This window comes from Mauremys mutica, chromosome 9, assembly GCF_020497125.1.
Source record: "Mauremys mutica isolate MM-2020 ecotype Southern chromosome 9, ASM2049712v1, whole genome shotgun sequence".
In the NCBI taxonomy this organism is placed as follows: domain Eukaryota; kingdom Metazoa; phylum Chordata; order Testudines; family Geoemydidae; genus Mauremys; species Mauremys mutica.
In genome coordinates, this window is record NC_059080.1 from 103,152,237 (window position 1) to 103,174,585 (window position 22,349).

The 22,349-nt window shown below is 48.4% G+C and overlaps 1 protein-coding gene across 5 annotated transcripts in view; it reads right to left on the reverse strand.

Moving 5' to 3' along the window:
* Positions 1 to 22,349, reverse strand: part of LOC123377362 (probable cation-transporting ATPase 13A4) — a 64,738-nt gene that overhangs the window by 34,111 nt on the left and 8,278 nt on the right. For 3 of the 5 annotated variants that reach the window (XM_045030175.1, XM_045030176.1, XM_045030177.1), the window contains exons 2-11: positions 16,921 to 17,114; positions 13,868 to 14,005; positions 11,239 to 11,309; positions 11,067 to 11,147; positions 9,295 to 9,364; positions 7,565 to 7,699; positions 6,658 to 6,730; positions 4,885 to 5,016; positions 3,613 to 3,783; positions 6 to 163 (exon numbers count right to left, since the gene is read on the reverse strand). In XM_045030175.1, coding sequence (XP_044886110.1) covers positions 6 to 163; positions 3,613 to 3,783; positions 4,885 to 5,016; positions 6,658 to 6,730; positions 7,565 to 7,699; positions 9,295 to 9,364; positions 11,067 to 11,147; positions 11,239 to 11,309; positions 13,868 to 13,885 — 909 coding nt within the window. In that variant the 5' untranslated portion in view covers positions 13,886 to 14,005; positions 16,921 to 17,114. Of the gene's footprint in view, positions 1 to 5; positions 164 to 3,612; positions 3,784 to 4,884; positions 5,017 to 6,657; positions 6,731 to 7,564; positions 7,700 to 9,294; positions 9,365 to 11,066; positions 11,148 to 11,238; positions 11,310 to 11,424; positions 11,509 to 13,867; positions 14,006 to 16,920; positions 17,115 to 22,349 lie in introns of those variants that run through there. The other 2 variants (XM_045030179.1, XM_045030178.1) reach the window with 2 other exon arrangements.

Here is a 22,349-nt window from a genome sequence, read left to right on the forward strand (position 1 = left end):
CTCACCCCATTTAGTGCAAAAACACACACTGCATAGATCATTCCAATGGTCGCAAGCACTATGAGGCACATCAGGAACCGTAAGGCGTCTCTGTACAGCTTGAAATTCATGGGCTTAGGGTAGAGAATAGACCTCACCAGGTCTCCTTTGGCTGTGTTGAAACCTGAAGTGACAAACCAAAGCCACAAGACATCAGTAAATGGTGGAATTGGTTCTAAAAGTTCATTAAGAAAAATGGTGGAATGAGAAGATTCATAGCTACTGTGACTTAAAATGAGAGACCCAGATGTCACATTAAAATTTATAAAAGCTACTATATGGAAACATTCTTTCCAGGGACTGTGATATTTGTCTTAAGCAATCATCAGCATGCCCAATCCTGCAAATGCTCACTACTGTGTGTGGTACTTACTACCACGAGCAGACCCATAGGGTGACTTCGGGAGGACTAAACACAATAGTAAGTAATTGTGTGTTTGGGCACTCAGTGATCATGAAAAGTTGATTGCCTAGTAGGTTTGCCTTCAAATAAAGGTCAGACAACATTGTACAGTAAGCCTCGGGGATCCTTCAAAGTGATTACTTGAGCTAGAAGATTCTCAGTGGCAGGTGCTTGTTTTACAATACAGAAGAGATTAAGAGCATTGTGAGGATGTTTTGAGTCTCCCATCTGTGGCTGAGGTGTGCCATCCACTCATGAAGGCTCTGTGAAACCCGTTGGTTTGTGGGAGGATGAGTTTCAGGGAACCTTACTACTGGGTCTTGGGAAAGCAGATTTTTACCTTGAGTTTCAGATTCACCTGAACCCAGAATCTGTCTGAAATTCGGCTAAAACAAGCACCCAGGTGAGTTACATCAAATCAAAAGGCATTTTCTGAGATCCCTCCATCCTCCAAAAGGCCTACTCTGCTGCTGCCCTTAGCCATCTTCTGTAGTGAGGCAAGTGCCTCTCTAGCTCCTCTTGTGCTTCAACTTCTTCAGTGGGTGGGTGGGTGGCATGGCTGGTCTCCTGCCCTCTCTTTTCAGAGAAAGGGAAAGACATGAAGAGGTGGACCTGCTCCTCTTTCTCAAATCCTCTGCATCCGCCATTCTCTCTCATCATCAGAAGTTAGTCCAATAAAAGATCTGACCTAACCCACCTTGTCTCTCTAAGAACTGATATAGCATTAGCAGTGACCTGATCTTGGAGGGTCTATGGTTTTAGATAAAATAATAATGGAAGTTTTTGAAGCTGTAACAGCAAGCAGAAAAACTAAAATGCATGTATGAAAAATAGGCTTGGCTAGAGGTTTTAAGCATTAAGTGTTACAGGCTTAAAGTGAGACCTAGAAGTTAGCAATATGCATCTTGTGATAAATAGGGTAAACCCACGAATGAACAGATGGTAGCATCTTAGGGGCTTTCTGCAGTAAGAGCTAACCTTAATGATGTACCAAAACTATTTGGAAAGGGACGGATGCAAATGATTGGTTTAACTGTCGGAAATGTCATTATGGGCAACCGGAATACCACATATGGACGACTGGAACCCTAAAATAGGGCTCCCAGAATACCGATATGAATAGAGGGCCGTGACTTGATCACACATGGTCCAGATGCATGTGGGTGGAATGGAACAGTGTATGAGAGGTTGTCAAGCCAGCCCCTAGTTGGAACACCAAGGATGACCAAATGGCCGAAGCCTGACTACAAACAAGCGCCCTGTAATGATCTCCACTTTTTCTTTTATCTTAGCTGTTGCTTACAATTTTATGGAGACTGGTATGTCAACATTGGGGGATTGCTTTCTGTGGAGCCCACCTAAGGCTGTGAGCGTCCATGATTCAGGGGGTGGTTTGTTATACAGATCTGGTTTTGTATAGTTATGCTTGGATTTATTTGGATTTTAAGTACCATCTTCATGTTTTTATTTGTGTGCTCGACCAATCGCAACTCAGTGAAAGTTCTCATGTAGCCACCTGAGTAGAGAACCTCTTAGTGACTTGTGCAATTTGCACCCTAAACTCACCTAAGGCTACAGCAGGATCAGAGCAGTGCAGTCTCTTGCCTACCCTCCCGCAGTGAGGAAGTGGCAGAGCAGGCTGAGCACCCTCGGGTGTTGTTCATTCCTGTACACTCTGATGTGTCTCCTTTGCGCTGAACTCAGACTCTAATAATTGGAGATATGCCAATCTCCTAGAACTGGAAGGGACCTTGAAAGGTCATCAAGTCCAGCCCCCTGCCTTCACTAGCAGGACCAATTTTTGCCCCAGATCCCTAAGTGGCCCCCTCAAGGATTGAACTCACAATCCTGGGTTTAGCAGGCCAATGCTCAAACCACTGAGCATATGCCTCCCCACTCTCAGGTTCAGACCAACTCTTGTGGCCTGGCATATCCACTGTTGTTTAAAAAGCTCGATGCTTGTGCAAACACATGGAAACATGTCCAGAATGTGATGCTCCACCCAAGGGAGCTCTTCCCTGATCACAAAATAAATCACCAACAATAGAATAGCCATCCTCACTCAGCAATCCTAGCCCTCCACTCAGGCACAGGACAAGAGCATGGCCTTCCAGGGTGGTGCTCAGCAAACCTGGGCTCTATTGGACTGTTGGAAACCCCTTGCCAAAAGCACCCTTTAACCAGGCATCTGAACCAGGTGGGGACTGTTAGCTGGAGCACAGCTGCCATGGGGTCTGACCAGGAGGGTGTCAATCCTGCAGCTAGCCAGGTCCTGGAGAGGAGCTGAGTATGGGACTCGGTTCTAGCATTTAGGGCTGCGTTATTGTAGAGCAATGGTCCCACACAGTGTTCCTGGGCTCTGTAGGCTTTAGGGCTAACGCTGTAGCATGCTGTTGTGTTTTTTTAAAGGGTTATGCTGAGCAATACAAACAAGAAAGAGCCGTTTGGTGCAGACAGAGATCTTGGCCAAACGCTGCTCTCAGCCAGCTGGGGTAAATTTGGAGTAAATCCATTAACATCGGTGTGACTGGTATGACAGAGGATTGGACTCGTAGGACACAACTACCCTGAAAACCCATCCATCCCCCGCCGCCCCATGGCAAAGAGTCTGAGGAAGGCTGCCCAGAGGAGGGGGACAAGTGGGGCAATTTTCCCCAGGCCCCGGGCACCGCAGGGGCCCTGCGAGCCGCTCCGGGTTTACGGCGGCACTTCGGTGGCGGGCCCTTCACTCGCTCCGGGTCTTCGGCAGCGGGTCCTTCAGTGCAGTGGAAGACTCGGAGCAACTGAAAGACGCGCTGCTGAAGTGCTGCTGAAGACCCAGCCCTGCCCCAGGCCCCCTGAATCCTCTGGGCGGCCCTGAGTCTGAGCCCTGGTCACCTGACTTGGGCTTGCAGCACTCACGCTAGGGGGCTAACAATAGCCATGGAGATGTGAGAGTTCGGGCTGGACCTTGTGCTCTGAGAACCTCCCACCTCACCAGGTGTCAGAGCCTGGGCTGCAGCCTGAGCCCGATAGTCTAAACGGCTATTTTTAGCCTCGTAGCTCGACCCCTGTGAGCCACAGTCAGTTGAGCCAGGCTCTGAGGGTTTCTTTTTGCAGTGTAGCTGTGTCCTTCGCCTGGTCCAGCTACTGCATTAGAGAAAAGCACCGTGAAGAGTGAACTGACTGACCAGTCCTCAGCACAACAGCTCTCGCTGGCCCGTTGCCATCTGCCTTGGTCTGGATGACCTCTGTTCCACAGAAAAGGACATGTCTTCTGTAATCGTCTGCGCAGCATGTTCTCCAGGGCCTGGAGTCATCGGCCTGGGGCAAGTGGGTCTTTGTTACTGGAACGCTTTCCCCTAGAGGAGACGGGATTGCATTAAGGAAAGTGCAGCACATTCCGAAACCCGTGTGCATCCCTTTGAAGCCTGCCCAGTAACCATTTGCAGCGTGTGTTGTGGTAAGCGGCAGCTAGCCCAAGTGGAGACAAACAAGTTTGGAAAATTATTATTATTTCTATCTCTGGCCCTCATCACTGTAGCGTCCGAGCGTCTCACAATCTTCCATGTGTTTATCCGCTCACACCCCTGTGTGGCAGGGTGGGGCTGTTGGCCCGTTGGACAGATGGGCACGGAGAGAATAGGTGACTTGCCCAAGGTCACACAAGTGAGTCCATGGCAGAGCAGGGAAGGGAACCTGGCTCTCCCAAGTCCCTTACAAGTGCCCTGACCACTGGAGCATCATTGCTGCATGGAGGTGTCCCTCTTGGGTGTGCATGGGGTGCACAGGCAAATGAATAAGGGTCCATGTGAACAGTCCATGCTCAAGTCAGCGGGACAATGCCTGAGCCCTGACTCACTAAGGTAAATCTAAGATACTCCTCATGTGAGTAAGGATTTCAAGAACAGGCTTTCAATAGCTGCTCACCGTAAATGAAGACCTGAGTTGATGCTACCAGCATCCAGCCTGTTGGCTCCCAGGTGTCTGGCTGTTTGGAACCTGACACTGGAGTCACTAAGTTATTCCCTAGGGCAGTTTAAATATTTCATTACCCAAGACAAGGGGAAGCTTTTAGTCACAGGCCTGTCTGCTAACAAATATCTTAGCGATGTCCAAGCAGAACACACCCAGTGGGCTGCTGAGTAGAACAGCTGCTTTGCATCCTAACCTGACCCGGGTTTGCGGTGGGGAATGTCAGCAGGCTCTGTCAGTGCAGGAGGAGTCAGGCAGCTCAAACTCTCTGATCTCCTGTCCTCAGGTAAATCCTGTGAGTTCCTTACCCTGCCCTGTGGGTCTTACTGCTTGTCTCCTCAACCATCACTGCAAAGTACAAGATTATGCCCTGACAGTTTTCTCTTCAAAGACTTGCTCACTCCAAAAAAATGTGTCTTGTGCAACAGTTGCAAAGCCACAGCTTTGTGATGTCTGTGACTTTAAGATGGGCCAGGCACCATCCTTACCTGTCAGCATGCCTTCATTTACAACGCACCCACCGCTGATCAGGATGGCATCGCATGGCATAAGGGCTTTGCCCCCTGTCAAAGCCAGCACGTCTCCTGGCACCAGATGGTGTGACTCTAGCTCCTGGAAGCCTGCAGACAATGTGAGATGCAAACCTTTAGCGCTGATCTCTCACGTAAGCAGAAAATAGTTCCAAGCACGCCCCGACCAGGCCAAGTGCTCCTTGCTTTGTAATGTTTTCTAAGTACAGATGGGCACAGTTGCCAGTCTGTCTGTGCCTCTGAGCCCCTTCCTGGTCTTTCTCTGAGTGCATCCTCTCGGGTGTCCGGCCTGGAGCCTTTACCCATCCCAGGGTGGAATTCTGCCGTTCTCCCACTCTTAGACTGAGCCTGGGGCTACAGCACCATGGCCATCAGCTGCACTTACTCCAAGGGTCTGACTGCGCTTGGCACCTGTGGTTTGGGAATCTGTGAGCAGTGGTGCACAGTGGCCAGCCTGTTGAAGCCAGTGTACTGTGGATGTACAGGCGGAACAAAGCTTTTAGAGAAAAGGGATTGTAAAATAACAATCGGGGTACATGAATGTCTAGCCTACCTGAGTTACCCTCCCTGATGGCAACCGAGGCAGGCCTAACTTCTTCAGACACCCCAGTGGGTGCCTGTGTCTCAGTCTGGTTCCCCCAAACAAATACCCCTCTCTTGGGGGAACGCCCTTTGGATCCTGCTTGGGTGTTCCTGCACCTTTGCCTGTCCTGGCATTGTCTCTTAACCTCAAATGTCTGCGGCGAAGTGGGTATCTTGAGCAATTCTTTCCTTTCCTGCTTGTTTTTCCGACAGACCCCAGTAACCTAGACCCTGGGTTCTCAACTGTGGGGCTGCATCTGACTTTCGGGGGGAGCACGGCGAGCTGGGCTAAATTTGAGTGAGTGGCGTTGCAACCTGGTGCATGGGGTGGCAGCACTGCTCGCTCCTGGGGGTTAGTGTTTGGACCTCCGAGAAGACGTGAGCCTCTAGAAAGGGTTTTCACAAGGGCAGGATGAATATCCTGCTCACTAACAGAAGAGGAGCATCAAGGAAAGAAAACAAAACTTAAGTGGGGGCATGATTTCAAAAAAGGTTTAGAACCCCTGACCTAAACTAACGTATCCTAAGCATCCCAATAAGCAGAGCACCATGCAAGATTCATAATTCTTACAGAACTCCAGATCTGTCACCGAAGGGTCTGAACAAGGATCCTGGAAGCAAACCTCCACCCCCATGCCCCCACACATCTGGTGAAAGTTTGGATCTGGATCCAAACACGGTGACTGAGACTTATCTCCTCAATGGGTCCAAACCAGAACTTTGGATCCAAGCCCCCTGCTGCTGAGCAATCTGAATCCAGTCTTCCTCACTTGGCCCTGTTTCTGATGGGAATGAGCCCACACTAATGGGAACGTTCAGCTGCAGAGGTTAGACGGGTACCAGTGCGGTACACAGTTGCGCTGGCACAGATGACTCAGCTCCCCCATGCAATGGATTCGTTTTACCAAGGCAAGGCATGGCCATTTAAACCCCACTCGTGATACTGCAGGTAGGAGATTGGTGCACGAGAACACACGGCAGCGTTCTTAGGGAGCTGAGCCAATAGACTGGAGTGAGATGAAAGGGAAAACAGGCCCAGAAGGAATTTTAAGAGGTCAGTTGTTGCCCTACTTACTCTCAGTGCTGACACGAGCTGCTGTATCATTGGAACTGAAAACAAAAGAAACAGAAAAACGGAACAGGACGCACCTTCGTCTTTCCTGCACACAGTGACCCTGACACTGTTATGAGACTCCACCAGCCTGTGCAGTTTCATAGATTGCTGCAAACCGGGGGGGTGGGGGGAAGGGGAGAGACAGAATGAAGTGTTCAGTGTTAATGGCATGATGTCATTCAGTAACTAACTCTTACTGTTGTTTGTTTGCATTGCTGTGTCTACCAGAGCTTCAGGCAGGATGGACTGTGCTAGGAGCTGTACAAATTTATAGGAAGATAGTATCTGCAACATCTCATTTTAGACAAGGTGTAACAAATGGGTGTAGCAAACCACAAGCTGGAATGTGGAAGGGAGGATGCGGTAGATTGTTGCAGAGATGATTAGTCTTGTCGGGGTACTAACTAATAGTTCCAAGATACAGAAATGTTGATATATAATTTAGAAAGGCTGGGATCTCCAAAGGAGCCTTAGCCCAGCCTACTGACACCCATATGGATCAAGCAGCTCCCACTGAAAGAGGGGAGGGGCAAGTGGGGCAATTTGCCTTGGGCCCCACAGGGGCCCCCACGAGGAGAACACAGGATTCTATAATATTGCAACTTTTTTTTAATGGAAGGGGCCCCCGAAATTGCTTTGCTCCAGGCCCCCTGAATCCTCTGGGAGGCTCTGGGTCAGAAGCTCCCAGTTATGGACTTCAGTGTTGAATCCTGGGCCTGTGGTTCCAGGCACCTTCAGTCACTGGGGCCACAACAACAGCACTGATTCAACCTAGTGTTATTACTGAACAGTGACTGAAACTGACCAGTGCTGGCCTGCCTGCAATGTGCAGAACTAGCTGTTTGTTCTGTACCAGGCTGTGTGTACCATGGCGGGTTCTCTGACCTGGCTGGCTGGCAGCAGCAGTAACCCTTCCCCTCTTCGCAGGGCAGGGGCTCTCACCTTTCGGAGATCATACACGGTTAAGGCGATCGAAAGGAGGGACACGATTATGATAGCAATGGCATACTCCTTGTAATCTTCAGCGAACCACAGACACACACTGAAGAGTTGGAACACGTAAAATGGATTTAAGACCTGTTTGGAGACAGAACCGTAGCGTAGGATTGCCAGGTGTCCGGTATCCGCCTGGAATGCCCAGTCGAAAAGGGCCGTTAAAAGTCCGGTCGGCGGTGCTGCAGTCCGCAGGTCCAGCTCCTAGGCAGAGGGGCCACGGGGCTCCACGCGCTGCCCCTGCCCAAAGCACTGGCTCCACACTCCCATTGGCTGGGAACCGTGGCCAATGGGAGCTGGGAGGGGCCTGCAGGCGAGAGCAGCGTGTGGAGCTTCATGGCCCCCTGCCTAGGAGCTGGACCTGCTGGCTGCTTCCAGGGCGCAGGGAAATGCCAGGACAAGCAGGGAGCCTGCCTTAGCCCCACTGACTGGGAGCCGCCCGAGGTAAGCCTGTGCCCCAACTCCCTGCCCCAGCCTTGAGCCTCCCCAAACCCAGAGCCCCCTCCTGCACCCCATCCCCTCATTCCCGACCCCACTCCAGAGCCCGTACCCCCTCCTGCACCCCATCCCCTCATCCCCGACCCCACTCCAGAGCCCTCACCCCAGCTGCCCCCCAACCCCCTGCCCCAGCTCAGAGCCCCCTACCACACCCTGAACCCCTCATCCCCGGCCCCACCCCAGAGCCCGTACCCCCTCCTGCACCCCAATACCCTGCCTCAACCCACAGCCCCCTCCTGCACTCCGAATCCCTTGGCTTCACCCCCCAGCCTGGAGCCCCCTCTTTCACCCCAAAGCCCTCATCCCTGGCCCCACCCCAGAGCCTGCACCCCCAGCTGAACCCCTCCCCTGCCCCGACCCAGTGAAAGTGAGTGAGGGTTGGGGAAGCGAGCCACGGAGGGAAGGGAAATGTATTGAGAGTGGGGTGGGGCTTCGGGGAAGGGGTGGGGAAGGAGGCGGGGCCTCGGGAAAGGGACAGGGCTAGGGTATTCGGTTTTGTGCGATTAGAGAGTTGGCAACCCCACAGTAGCGGGGAGTTAAGAAGCCATATTTATCCTGCTCGGTTATATTCAGCTGGCTCAATCCAGTTAGAGATGGGCCTAAATCAGGCCCTAGAGCCAATCTCCTGTGCTAGCTTTGATAGCGCTGGCTGCAACCTACGCAGCCTGGCCCATCTCTGTTAGCTGGATCCAAACACCCTTAATCAGTGGGGAAGTAAGTTTGAATGTGAAGGTCTCAGCTCAAGCCCATTTCTCTAGGAGAACTGGAGCAGAGAAGATTCAGACTGTGGAACGAGGGTGGAGTCACACAGGCCATGTTGTGCTGGAAGGAGGAACCAGCCTAGCTGGCTGGTGCAGCTGGATTTATTTTACCAGATAACTAAACATTTTGACAGTTAAAAGATTACTTTTGTGGTTAATGATACATTCCTTGTGGAGCAACCTAGATGTGCACAGCTCTTCACAAGACAAAGAGTCTGTAGTGCCGTCCCAGGATGCAAACACAAAGCCGGGGTCAGGCCTGGAAGGGGGTGGAGGGAGATCCCCTGGAAGGGTTTTAAGATGGAATTTGGAGGAGAGGGAGCATGCTGAGTGGAGGGTGCGCCAAATGCCCATGTGCCATATGTCTGATCCTCATGTCCAAATATCCCCCAAGAGAAAAGCAATGGAAATGCACTTTACCTCTTTGATGAGTAGTTTCCAAATAGGGACAACCTGAATATCAATGGCATTTGGCCCACATATTAGCCTCCTGCATGGGGTAAGGATGGAGTGCTATTAAAGGAAACGCTGGCTTTCTCACTCATTGAACTGTGCACCCTGACCAGGGCCGGCTCCAGACCCCAGCGCGCCAAGCACGCGCTTGGGGCGGCGTCCCGCGGGAGGGCGGCAGGCGGCTCTGGTGGACCTCCCGCAGGCATGCCTGTGGAGGGTCCGCTGGCCCCGCGGCTCCGGTGGAGCATCCGCAGGCGTGTCTGCTGGAGGTCCACCGGAGCCGCGGGACCGGCGACCGCCAGAGCGCCCCCCGCGGCATGCCGCCCTGCTTGGGGTGGCGCAAATCCTAGAGCCGCCCCTGACCCTGATGATGCGATTCAAGCAGCTGCAGCTGCAGCTCCCACCTCCAGTGAGAGTTAGTACCGATCCCATTTTAAAACATAAACACACAAGGCTGCAAAACCCTTGGCTCCATCAGTTCTGTGGCAGACAGAAGCACAGGCCCAGGATATAATAATTGTTTATGCACTATTGTGTACACAACTGTGAGTGCACACTTTGCACACCCAATCAATATACTGCACAAATAGCTGAAGAAACTGCACATGCTAATCATCAGTAAGATATAAACATCGCCAGTTGTGCATGCAATCATAAGTAAGCGCACAAATGATATGCCCATATTTTTGCACATCCAGTTGCATGCCCACAATTATAAACATCTATACCATAGATGTTAGTGTCAGAAAAGCTCTCTCCATCCATAAGAGGATGCACAGCTCATCGGCACAATATGGCCTTAAAGAAACAAATGTTTCTCTCATGCAACTGGTATCAAAAAATTCCATACCTTAAACTAAACATTTTAAATACAAATCTCACTCTATTAGAGGAACAAGATGGGTGAGGTCTCTCTCCCCAACAGAAGCTGGTCCAATAAAAGATACTACCTGACCCACCTTGTCTCTTTAATATCCTGGATCTGACATGGCTACAACTACACTGCATGCAAATCTCTCTGTATATAATTTAGAGCATTCTGAATATAAGACTGAATGAGAACTCAGTTTACAAGTTGGATTATTTGCAATATACAAACAAATGAATGCAAAAATGTATTTATTTATTTTGCATTTGTACTGTAGAAACACTTAAAGACTCCAGTCGGGGCCAGGACCCTATTTTCCAGAAATGCATTAATTGACAGGAATAAACTCAATAGTTAGAACTCATTAATTTCTAACAATAATTTATTTACACTGAGCTCTGCTAAGGGAGCTCTACTAGAAGCTAATCTGTGCTGTTTTATGGAGACTTTACTTTTGTTCTTAGTTTGGAGTAAGAGAAACAGCACACTAATTCAGACTGGAAGGCTATGGTCACTTTCTGAATGGAAACACATAACAGTGATAAACATTCAGAGACACGTTTCCGAAAGTTTCAGTAGGGAACTGAGCCCATTCTCTAGTTGTCTGTATATAATTTTTCGTGTAAAATCATTTTCATGTACAGTCCTGCATGCACATACATCTGTGTGCACAAATAGTACAAGCAAAATTACTCACTAGTAGTAGTGTAAATACAATTGCACTGTGCAAAATTATCAGTCACATTAAGACAATTGCCCCTTTAAGGACCAGTGTTTACAAAAGAGGACAGCACCTAGCATGTGAAAATCTGGTCCTAAACATCTACTTAAATCCATAGTACTGACTACTCAGGACATGTTGCAGTGTTACCTGATCTCCTGTTCCTCACATCGCAAACCAGAACCAAATTTGGCGTGGATAGCTGAACAAGTGTGACTGTCTTCTAGGGACCTAGAAGAGAGAGGAAAAGTTTTCCTGATGATGTCGTTCCAAAAGAGGCTCCATTTCCTTAGAGAACTTTGTACCCAGCAGGTTAACTCACCCAACTTTCTGGAACTGTTGTTCAGGGTTGTTCCAAATATACCGGATTTTCTGCACTTGGATGCATCTTACCTGCCAAACCAAAGAACAACACAAACATTTACAAGGAATGCAACCAAAATGCTCTCACTTCTACTCATAGCTCTATAACTAGAGGGAAGCTGAACTCAAGCAAGACTGATCATACTGGTGGGGCAGGCAAGGAAAGCACTTGGAGGTGTTTGCAGCCACATCCCAGTCTCCTTTGGTTGAAGATACACACTGACAATTGTTCAGGTTAGCCCGGAATTCAGGAGCACTCCTGAAGTTCTCTGTTGTGTATTTGGTTGTCATGGTTTTTGTTGCTATGGCAACTGAGTTAGATTATTATGGGTTAGCTCAACCGGTTTCAACCGGCTGAGTGAGCTCTCTGTATATCTGTAAATAAAATGGAGGTTTTGGTTAGCTGCCTGCTCTCTGGCCTCAAGTGATTGCTTCCTACACCGGCTGCCCCAAGGATATAACATTCTCACCAACACTGAGCACGCTCACGGGCACCACCAGGCTGCCACTTATGGCTGGCTAGACAATTCTGTCCCTCTTGGTGGACAATAACCCAGCTTCAGAGACACACACTTTTCTCCTTTCCTGGCTGGACTATGGCAATGCAATGTACCTACCAGGGCCAGCCCACAACATTTTGACACCTGAGGTGGGGAGCTCAAATGGTGCCCCTGTGCCCCCTCGCTTGGGCCAACATTTTGAAAGGTCTCAATTCTGCCTTCTTCCTGTTCTGCTCCTCTCATGGTACTGCTCTGCTACCCACCCCAATAAAGGAGAACTAACAACTTTAAATGCCGTGTTCAAAAATTTTAAGTTAACACTTAACTTTCAAATGCCTGAACAGCAAATGTAACTTTTCTTATCTGCATAGTAAACACTGGCATTTTTATCTGTTTGAATAATCAAAGTGGTGCTTTCCGTGCCTTCTCGGTTGCAAAGATTTGAACTGCTTCCTGAAGATCCACAGTCTGGGCCAGCTCGTGCTCTGTTGAGGTGGTTGCAGGGCCGACCAGCCTCTCCTATGTCATTGTGGAGCGTAGATGTGTATTTATTAACTTCAGGTTGGAGAAGCTGCGTTCTCCACTGGCATTACAGGCTCCTCCTCCTCTCTCTCCCTGCAGCTCCTGCTGCTTTCTGTTATTACCACTCAGCTTTCCTCCTGCCTGCCTATTATGTCTCTTGTGCCCTCCTTCCTCCAGCACAGCACTCCACCATCTCTGTGCATCTAGAGCAGAGAGAATACATATGCACCAGCACCAGACACAATTTTCTACACTCTGGTCCTAGTGACGCCCCCCACAATCTGGCACCTGAGGTGGCCACCTCAGTTCGCCTCATGGTAGGGCCAGCCCTGGTACCTGCCTATGAAGCCATCAGCCATCTGGAAATTCTAACTGGTACAGAGTGCAATATCCTGTCTCCTCAGCTCCGTGAGCATCAGACCTATGCCCTCATTGCACTGGCTTGCCATAGAATACCAAGTCACATTCAAAGCCATTTGCTTTAATGAGAAGTGTGGAGGGAAAACTCTGCTCATGTGTTCTCTGATTTACCCTCTTAAGGCCCGGTCCCATGAGACGTTGCACACTTGAATGGGACAGAAAAGGTCTCAGTTCCTTGCAGGATCAGCCTGTAACATTACAATAACTCTCCATTGCAATACATAGTTTAGAAGGCACAGGGATTTTGTACTGGCTGTTAGGAAGGGGCCTGTGCCCTGGGATTAGAGGATTATGCTATTTGCTCTTGGCTGCTTTGAAAACTTGTCTACTTCAATGTTTTGACGGATATGAAAGATTTGCTGAAAGGCGCTGTTGTTATTTGAGGGCTATGGGGGGTTTAAAACATGATTAATTCCATCCCCTGAAGAATGTTATGAGTCACTCTCCACTTTCACTCTATGCCTGTGGATTGAAGTAACTGGCACTACATTTACATATGGATGTTTATATATTTCCAGGAGAAAAAAAGCTTTGTTCAAACCCAGTTAAGGTTGTAAAACTGGCTAGAAACCTTATTGGAGACATCAAACTAATTGCTAACAAGTCGGGAATGTAGTTCCTGAAGATGCAAATAACATCCATGTGGGCTCCCAGCCCTGTGGCCTACAGCAAGATGCTTCTTGGAGGGTTCTCCACCCAATCTCTTCCCTCCTTCCTCTCCCTCTCCTTTGTAATACTGATGCAGCGCCCCCCTCAGAAGGAATGACAGGGCAGGAATGGCCTTCCCCCCAGAGAGTGAGGGAGAGGGCCTGGCTGACGGGTCTTTTCCCAGAGAAGGCCAGTAGACTACCCTAATCTTCACCCAGCTGGCTCTACCTGTTGCCCACAGCACTCATGCAGCTGCAGTGTTCTTAATTCCATGTTAAAGTCAGGCATGGCTCACAAACAGGTTTCAACCTGTCACCTCCCACACACATCTTTTTATTTATTTGTTTGTTTGTTTTGCATGTCCCCAGAGCAGTCTCTGATTAGTGCAAAGGATTCTGGGGCACATCTCAGGTGGCCAAGATGCAAGTCTTTGCATGTGGAGTCATGATAAGACCATGTTAACTCCTGTTATATGAACCATGTTTTAAAGTCACTTACTTTTAAATCTGGTTTCATTATGGCTTTGTTTATGATGGAGTTTTCATCAGCAGTGATTGGATAATCTGATCTAAACTTGTTCAGTGCAGACACAGAGATCCACGTCACCTTCTTCCAGGAATAAATCTGAAATTCATCCTAGAGAAACAGAAACCAGAAGCCATCATGAATTTGCACGAAGAAATCCTGCACATAGGTGAAGTCCTGAGAGCATGTTTATTCCAGTCTCTTAGAGAATGATAACATGGACCGGTAATGGACCTGCTCCTCAGCTGCTGTAAATCCGCATAGCTCCATTGTCCTCAATGAAACTATGCTAATTTACACCAGCCAAAGATCTGGCCCGGAAATGAACCATTCAGCATGAAAGGTGGGATTTCACTCTTCTTTGTCTCTGGCTTTAGTAACAAGGACAAAGGTTAAGGAAGGGTTTAGAATGTATAGGACTTGCATTTGTTTTTCACACGCGTCTCTTTGAGCATTTGATTCTGGTGAGCAGAATGCTTTCTGACATTTATATTTGATTGACATTTCAGAGTTGATAGACAATGCCGTGTCAATCACGCACTGCCACAGATGTTCTAGCTATTCCCAGGAAATGGAGTCACCTTCCTGGGCCTGTGCTCTTCATGGGCTTTCTAAGTAAAATAGCCCCTCCCCCCCCCGTCCAGAAATAAGGTAAAGCCATGCAGTGCGCCTGTTCCCTGTCTGAGTATCCTGAGCAGGGGGTGGAGGAGTCCTGGATCAAAGGGAGGTGGAAGGGAAGGAATGTATCCTAGAAATCCCAGGTTGTAGAAGAGCAGCCACTGCCCCTATGGGCTTGTTGTGCTGCTGGACCCATGAAAGTGTGGATCTCACGTCCTTGCCCTGGGTTCACCCTTGGGAACCACAGTGGGTTATTTGCATCAGTTGTGGAGGCCCCTGTTTTGTACACAGGAGGTGCAGAGACCCTCCTTTGTGGCCATTCTGACCACTCACTGTGCAGCCCTGTTGCAGGGCTGAAGTGGAATGGCGGGCGCTGGGCAACATAAAACACATCATGCTGTCGGGCAGGGATTCTCGACCTGAGGATTGTGATCGCCCTGCCCTTCCCATGGTGCTAAATGGAAGGTGGTTCTCAGCTAGGTGGGAGGGAGGCTTGAAGAAGGATGGGGAGGGGATGGAGAAGGCTGAGTAAGCAAAGATAGAGGAGTAACGGTGACATCCTCCAGCAACCTCATAGATAATAAATGATCTAGACAATATTAGTAACCTAAAGTAACGGAAGGTGAGCAAATATCAGTGTCCAAAGCATCTGCAGTGTTACACGATATCAACAACTCGGGCATTCAAATCACATGGGAACACAAACTGTGTTATCTATCTGCATAGAAATCTGTCCTCCCTGCTACACGTAACCGGGTGAATAACATTAATGGAAAGCCAGTTTCTTCATTAAAATTAGAAAAAAACAACAAAAAGAATAAAACGTTATGGACCTTCCATCTCTGTTGACGAAGCTAATAAGCCAGCCCTGCGGCTGAGATAGGAGGCAGAAAGGAAGAGAAGGGCTCCCAGTGTGTCCAGGATGGAAACATTCTTTAATAGCCAATGTGTCAGCTGACCAGCCTCTGGGATGATGAGCTGTAAACCGGTCACGGTGAAGCTGATGATACATTATGAATGCTGATTGGATAAGATGAAGAAAAGAACTCCCCCTTCCCATCCAATGAAATAATCTAATCAGATAAACACTACAACACAAAAGTGCCGTTTTGATGCAAAGAACCCAGGAAGGAGCTTTTAAATTGTCTGCTGCCCAAAGCACACTTTGACAGAGGCCCCTGATAACAAGAACGTTAGATATTATTCAATCCTTGTCTAATTACATAAAGGATCATTTAGAATCTCATTTGTTTGGAAAGTACTTGGCATGGCAAATCTATTTAAAATGACACATGAGAACAGGTAATTACAAATGCAAGAGGAGCTCGGGATTAAAAAGGCAAGATTAGACCGAAAATGCTTTTTTGATTAGGACAGTCTCAGGGGCTTTTATGGAGCAAAGTGTGTTTCATGGAGAAACAGTCAATAGATGACCTCCTTGATTTTCAAAAATGGGTGTATGCAACTGCATGCCCTTGTGGTCGCTTCCTATGTGCAAACAAACCCCGTGACTGTACGTGGCAAATCAAGCAATCACACGAGCAAGTGGCCAGTCACACATCTGACTGCTCCTTGTTTGGGAACTTTTGAAATAGAGTAAGTCCAAGTTTTCAAACCTCAGAAGAATATTCAGGCTCAATTTTAATTCTGAGTGAAGTTTTGAGTTGTTTCTTGTTGGTTATCGGTGGCATGCGTGACACAAAGTTGGGGGTAATGGGGACAAGAATTCGCATAATAAAACCTCCATTCTAACAGCCTGGATGGCCCTCTCAGCAGAGGTAGCAGGGACTGACTGGACATGGAGCATGAGCTCCCCCTTCACCCCTAGAGATGGTCCCTTTGTGTCAGAGTTGAGGCACATTGGCAGGCTGCAATATGGAGCCGTAGCTGCACCTGTGCTGTGGGGAACCAGGGGATTTCAGTCTCCAGTTCTGTCAGCTCAGCACTCTTGAGATCTGAGAGAGGTTTTGGCAGCCACAACTCCACCCAAACTCCATCACAAACATCAGTGGGGAGGGACAGACCCACATGGAGGCTGAGGTGGGGAGGAGTAGACATCTTGGACACCATCCAAAGAGAAGACTCAGATAAAAGACAGTTTATATTCTGGAGCACAGTTCTGTGGCACTGGGTGGGCAAAGGGTAGATTCCCTAGCAAATGCCACAGTCATGGAATCACAGGATCCATGGGGCCTCTCCCCACAATATTGTGAAGCATGCTATCCACTTGGCCGATGCCCTCTGCGCCACATGCATGGTATGTATATTGTAAAGCAGATTGAAATGAAAGTTGCCAACTGTACGTTGTTGCTATTTTTATTATTTTATTAAGCATCAGCAGTGTAAGAGATCCAGGTTACATGGATTCCCTCTACTTCCTATTAGCTGTGTGCTAGCAAGTAACTTACAAAGGAACGTGGGCACCTACTGTTGTTCTGAGCAATGTGACGTCTGCTTCATGCAAGCTGCAGGGGATGCAGTTTGCCCACACATCCCACGCTGGTTTCCAGTAAAATACAAGCCAGAGAACCCCGCAGGACAAAATGTACCCAGCAATGCACATGGCTTTCCGGCAGCCCTGGGTTTTGTAGCCAAATATCTCCTGTTGAGCAAAGAAAAAGAAAAGGTAATGAGAAGCATTTTATCTAAAGAAATGTTGAGAACACATTATCCTTTCATCCAGAACTCTGTGAATGCCCTCAGGGTTAAAAGGTGGTAACTGAGGTTGTGCTGTGAAACTCCCAGCCACAAAAGAACTCACCTGGTTCCATCATAGCCTTACACCATATTTGGAGAAAACTTTGTCAGTTTCATGAAGGTTTTGGGCAAACCTGGAGTTCTGGAGTGCCCCTGGGCTGATGATAAACAGTCGGGAGAATTGGGTGCAGGTGTAAAATTCTGTCTGAAAACACTGGCCTGGATGGAACAAGATTGAGCTTTAGGCTGGAGTCAGGAGCCCAGCCTCATGACCTCTGCCCTTTCCAAGTGTAGGGTGGGGCAGCAGGGGAATGATGGGCAGTTACCACCTTCCATTATGGTTCTAATGTTGGGCCTCTGAGTCTTGTCAACAGGCCATTATCTTAACTCATAATAATTAATAATCATCTTGAGCACTTGAACCTCAGGGCTGCCTTATCAGTCCTGTTGCTCCATCTGGCAGTGATCCGGGTTCCCTCCATTTTGTCAAGCTGCCAAGAGAACTCCCAGGGAGAAGCAAATCCCTGGCGGCAGAATCACTAACTTGGCCTCCTCTTCAACCTCTTCCAATTAACATCTGAACATGGAAAAACTGGAATGATCCTTTCCAGGAGATTTAAATACTAGGGCGAGAAATGATGAGGCAGAATTACACCCTTGTGTTCTTACGCCCATCTGAGCAGCCAGGAAGTCTATGGTTAAAATAAATACTTAAGGAAGTGGTAGATGCCCTGGCATGTTCCTGTATTAACAGCCAATTACAGTAATCCATTGTCATTTAGCAGCGGCTCCTCCCTGCTTTTGAACATGCCGAGCTCCAGTGCTAGTCATATGAGGCACTACGCACATGTTTCCTCAAGCCTAAAATGATAACACACTGGAGGCAAGCAGAAGTGACTCCACCCAGTATAATGTGTTTTGGGAGACAGTGGTTTCTTCTTGCAGAATGTCAAGGTGGATGTGCCATTTGGGGTGCGTCCTGTGGCACTGTGAGTCAGTCAGTCTGTTTTCGGTAGCTTTGGGACACGGGCGCTCTAAAGTATGCAGCAAATTGATGCACCAAATGGCAAAACGCAGGCACTGCTCATCATCCATGACCCACAGAGATGGACATTAGAGGGGAGGTAGCCAGAGAACCATAGGGCTGGGGAAAACACTGCAGTTCATCTGCTCAGGAAGCCGTTGAACCAAATACCATGACACAGATAATCCTCTGGCCACACCTATGTGCAAAGCACATTTCCAGGCCATTGTTGTCCTAGAACATCTGCCCACAAATAAAACTCCTGACACTGTAGATCTTAAAACACTTTACAAACGTGGGTAAGCATCATTATCACTTTACAAACATGGTTAAGCATATTAGAGCCAGGAAAAGAATTCAGCTCCATGTCTTATCTTCTTTCCACAGGGGAAGTTCTGTGATGCCCTCAAACTGCTGTAACATTGATAGTCTGTCCGGCCAGGGTGTATGTTTTACCTTGTGGAAATGAGCACTGGCAGGGGATCAGATCCAGTTGTTTGCGCTTTGAGGTGTCTAACATTCCTGAACTTGGATGTTAAGGAGTTATATAGGAAAGTGAGAAGGGGAAAGATAGACATAGGACACCAACGTCTTCTCTTTCATTTCTGTTTAGAGTGGGGCCCAAACTATGCAGCTGGGATCCAGATTCAGATCCAAAGTGATGCTTTCCTAAAGTCTGAAAAAGTCTGGAGAAGAGGTTCTGGTTCAAGTCCAAAGATAAACCTGAGCTTGTTAAATTTGGTTCCAGATCCTAGTCTGAACTTTCCCAGGATTCAAGGGTAGGGGTGGTTGGGTTGAGCCCATCTTTATTTTGATTTAGAATAAAATATTCCATTTCTTTTGGGGAAGAGGTTGCCGATGATGTTGGCTGATGATTCATCAAAGCTCTGGTTTGATGGACAAGAGCCATTATACAAGTTTAATAAAAGATAGTTTATAAGTAAATAGCTCTAACCTGAAACAGGTGAGTGATGCCACACTCACAAGCCACCTCCAGCAGTATTTGTTTCTTAGTTTTGTAAGTTAATTGACTAAGGGAAATTCTTGACACTTTTTTTCTTGCATTGCTATAATTCAAAAACAGCCAAGCACATGTTTTTTTCTGATTTGTGGAGAAGAAAATGTCACTTCTGGGCTGAGCTCCTGCCACGTTTTAGCCCAGAAGTGATATAGCCCAGGAGTAGTGCAGAAAAGGATCTGGGGTTACAGTGGGTCACACACTAAATATGAGTCAACAGTGTAACGCTGTTGCAAAAAAAGCGAACATCACTCTGGGCTGTATTAGCAGGAGTGTTGTAAGCAAGACACCAGAAATAATTCTTCCACTCAACGTAACACTGGTAAGGCCTCAGCTGGAGTATTGTGTCTAGTTCTGGGTGCCACACTTAGGAAAAGATGTGAACAAATTGGAGAGAGTCCAGAGAAGAGTAACAAAAATGATTAAAGGTCTAGAAAACATGACCCACGAGGGAAGATTAAAAAGATTGGGTTTGTTCAGTCTAGAGATGAGAAAAACTGAGGGGGGCCATGTGATGAAGTGGGGCTTTTCCCTTGTTACGTTGTATGTGAGTCTTCGTGAGTCCTACTGTTTTGCATGAATGCTGTGTGTGCCTCAGATTCCCTGTGTATTGCACCAATGTCTAGCTGGTGGGAATAAGGGTGTGTGACTTTTGAGAAGGCTGCTCTAGCTGCCTGCATGGATGCTATGGCCGCCCCTTCGTAAGCTGAGACCCAGGAGGGGGATGCGACCAGGTGGCTCTTGGCCCCGGAAGCGAGACAAAGGCTGGAGGAGGAGCAATGGGCAGGGCAGGGGCCAGGCAGCTGGAAGCAAGTCAGTCTCGGCTGGCTTGGGGCTCGGGGGGAAGGCCAGAGCGCTGGCTCTGGGCTGTCCTCCCTCCAAGATGGACTTGGCTGAAAGTCACTGATTTCTGTGCTAACAAGTTGTGTCCTACGTTGTGTTCCTGTCTGTTTTACCGGCTGGCTGAGAGTCACATCTGACTGTGGAGTCGGGGTGCAGGGCCCTCTGGTTTCACCAGGAGCCCCCCCTGGGTGCAGGAAGTGCACAGTGGGGCAGGGGATGCTGAATGCTCCGAGGTCAGACCCAGGAAGGCCAAAGCTGTGTGAGCTTCTTGCCCTGGAGACAGTCTGCTCAGAGAGACGAGGCCCCTGACTGGCTTTGTAGGAAGTAGTTCCAGAGCATTGGCCTGGTGACTCGTCATAACAGTCTTCAAGTACATAAAAGGTTGTTATAAAGAGGAGGTGGGTAATAAATTGTTCTCCTAAACCACTGAGGACAGAGCAAGAAGCACTGGGCTTAAATTGCAGCCAGGGTGATTTAGGTTGGACATCAGGGTTGCTAAGCACTGAATAAATTACCTAGGGGGCTGTGGAATCTGCCAGTTGGGGGTTTTAAGAGCGGGTTATACAAAAACCTGCCAGGGAGGTCTAGGTGATACTCCTGTCTCAGTGCAGGGCACTGGACTAGAGGACCTGTTAAGGCCCCTTCCAGTCCTACAGGTCTGTAATTCACAACGGAGTTAGCAGCCACTCAAAGGAAAGGTTTCAAATGGCTTTCCTGATCTTAGGGCTAATGACAATGTGAAGGGCTGTGGGGTGCCTTGATGCCTAGCCAGTCAGCTTGCCATACAATAGATTTAGGAGGAACTTTTTAATTCGAAAGTTTTTGCCCTCCCCGGGATGGCCCTGTAAGGCCCTTCATTGGAACCATGTCAAGACTCTGACTGCACTACTGAACACAGCGATTACCTAGTCTAACTTGGACTCTGGAACTATGTTTGTGATCAAATTAGGGGACAACAGTGTTAGTAGTGTCTCCCATAAGGATGGCTACTTACACACCCCTTTGTGCACCTGAGCCCTTCTCATGTGCCACCCGAGAGTGTTCTACTGACCGTGCTCGTCTCCCGCTCACCTTCTGCTATGTCCAGCAGCAGTTTACCAAAGGCTGTGGCAATCTGAAGTGCCCATCAGGCAGGTATCCATGATGGGAAACAGCTACGATGCAGAGGATTCTGGGATTTCTGAGCTGTGTGTGCGTGTGCGTGTGTGTGCGCGCACCACAGCAACTGAGGCAGCACAGGATGTCTGGAGACTTTCCCAGAATCCACTGAGAACAATAAGTGGTAGATGTGGATGAACAAACATGGCTAACGTGTGCCCACGGTGGCTGCTCTGTTTGTGGACTGAGCTTAACTGTTCTAGGTTGTTTGAGGCTCAGATCGATAGATTCCAAGACCAGAAGAGACCATTGTGTTCATCTGGTCTGACCTACTGCAGAGCACGGGCCACAGAACTTCCCCCAAATAATTCGTAGAGTATGTCTTGTAGAAAACCAGCCAAATTGTCAGCGATAAGAGTCCACCGCAATGCTTGGTAAATTGTACCAATGGTTAACTACTCTGTTAAAAATGTCTGCATTATTTCCAGGCTGAATTTGTCTTATCTTCACCTTCTAGGCACTGGATCATATCAAACCTCTCTGCTAGATTGAAGAGCCGATTATGAAATATTTGTTCCTCCATGAAGGTACTTACAGACTGTAACCAAGTCACTCCTTAACCTTCTCTTTGTTAAGCTGAATAGACTGAGCTCTTTGAGTCTATCACTATGGCTACGTCTACACTAGAAACTTCAAAGCACTGTTGTGGGAGCGCTTTGAAGTGTGAGTGTGGTCACATGCGAGCGCTGGAGAGAGCTCTCCCGGCGCTCCTGGTAATCCACCTCCACGAGGGGAGTGCCGGAGTGCTCGGAGTCTGTGCACACGAGCGCTTTAAAGCACTCAAACTTGCTGCACTCGGGGGGAGGGTGATTTTTCACCCCTCTGAGCCAGCAAGTTACACCGCTATACAATGTACATGTAGACAAGCCCAGCTATAAGGCATGGTTTTTAATCTTTAATCATGCTTGTGGCTGCTTTCTGACCCCTCTTCCTTGATCTCTGGCTACCAGGATCCCAGACTGGTCGCACCAGCGCCAACTATAGAGGTAAAAAAATCTCTTTACTCCTACTCACAATACCTATTGATGCATCCCAGCATCGCATTAGCTGTTTTGGCCACAGTGTCACACAGGAAGCTCATGTTCAGCTGATTATCC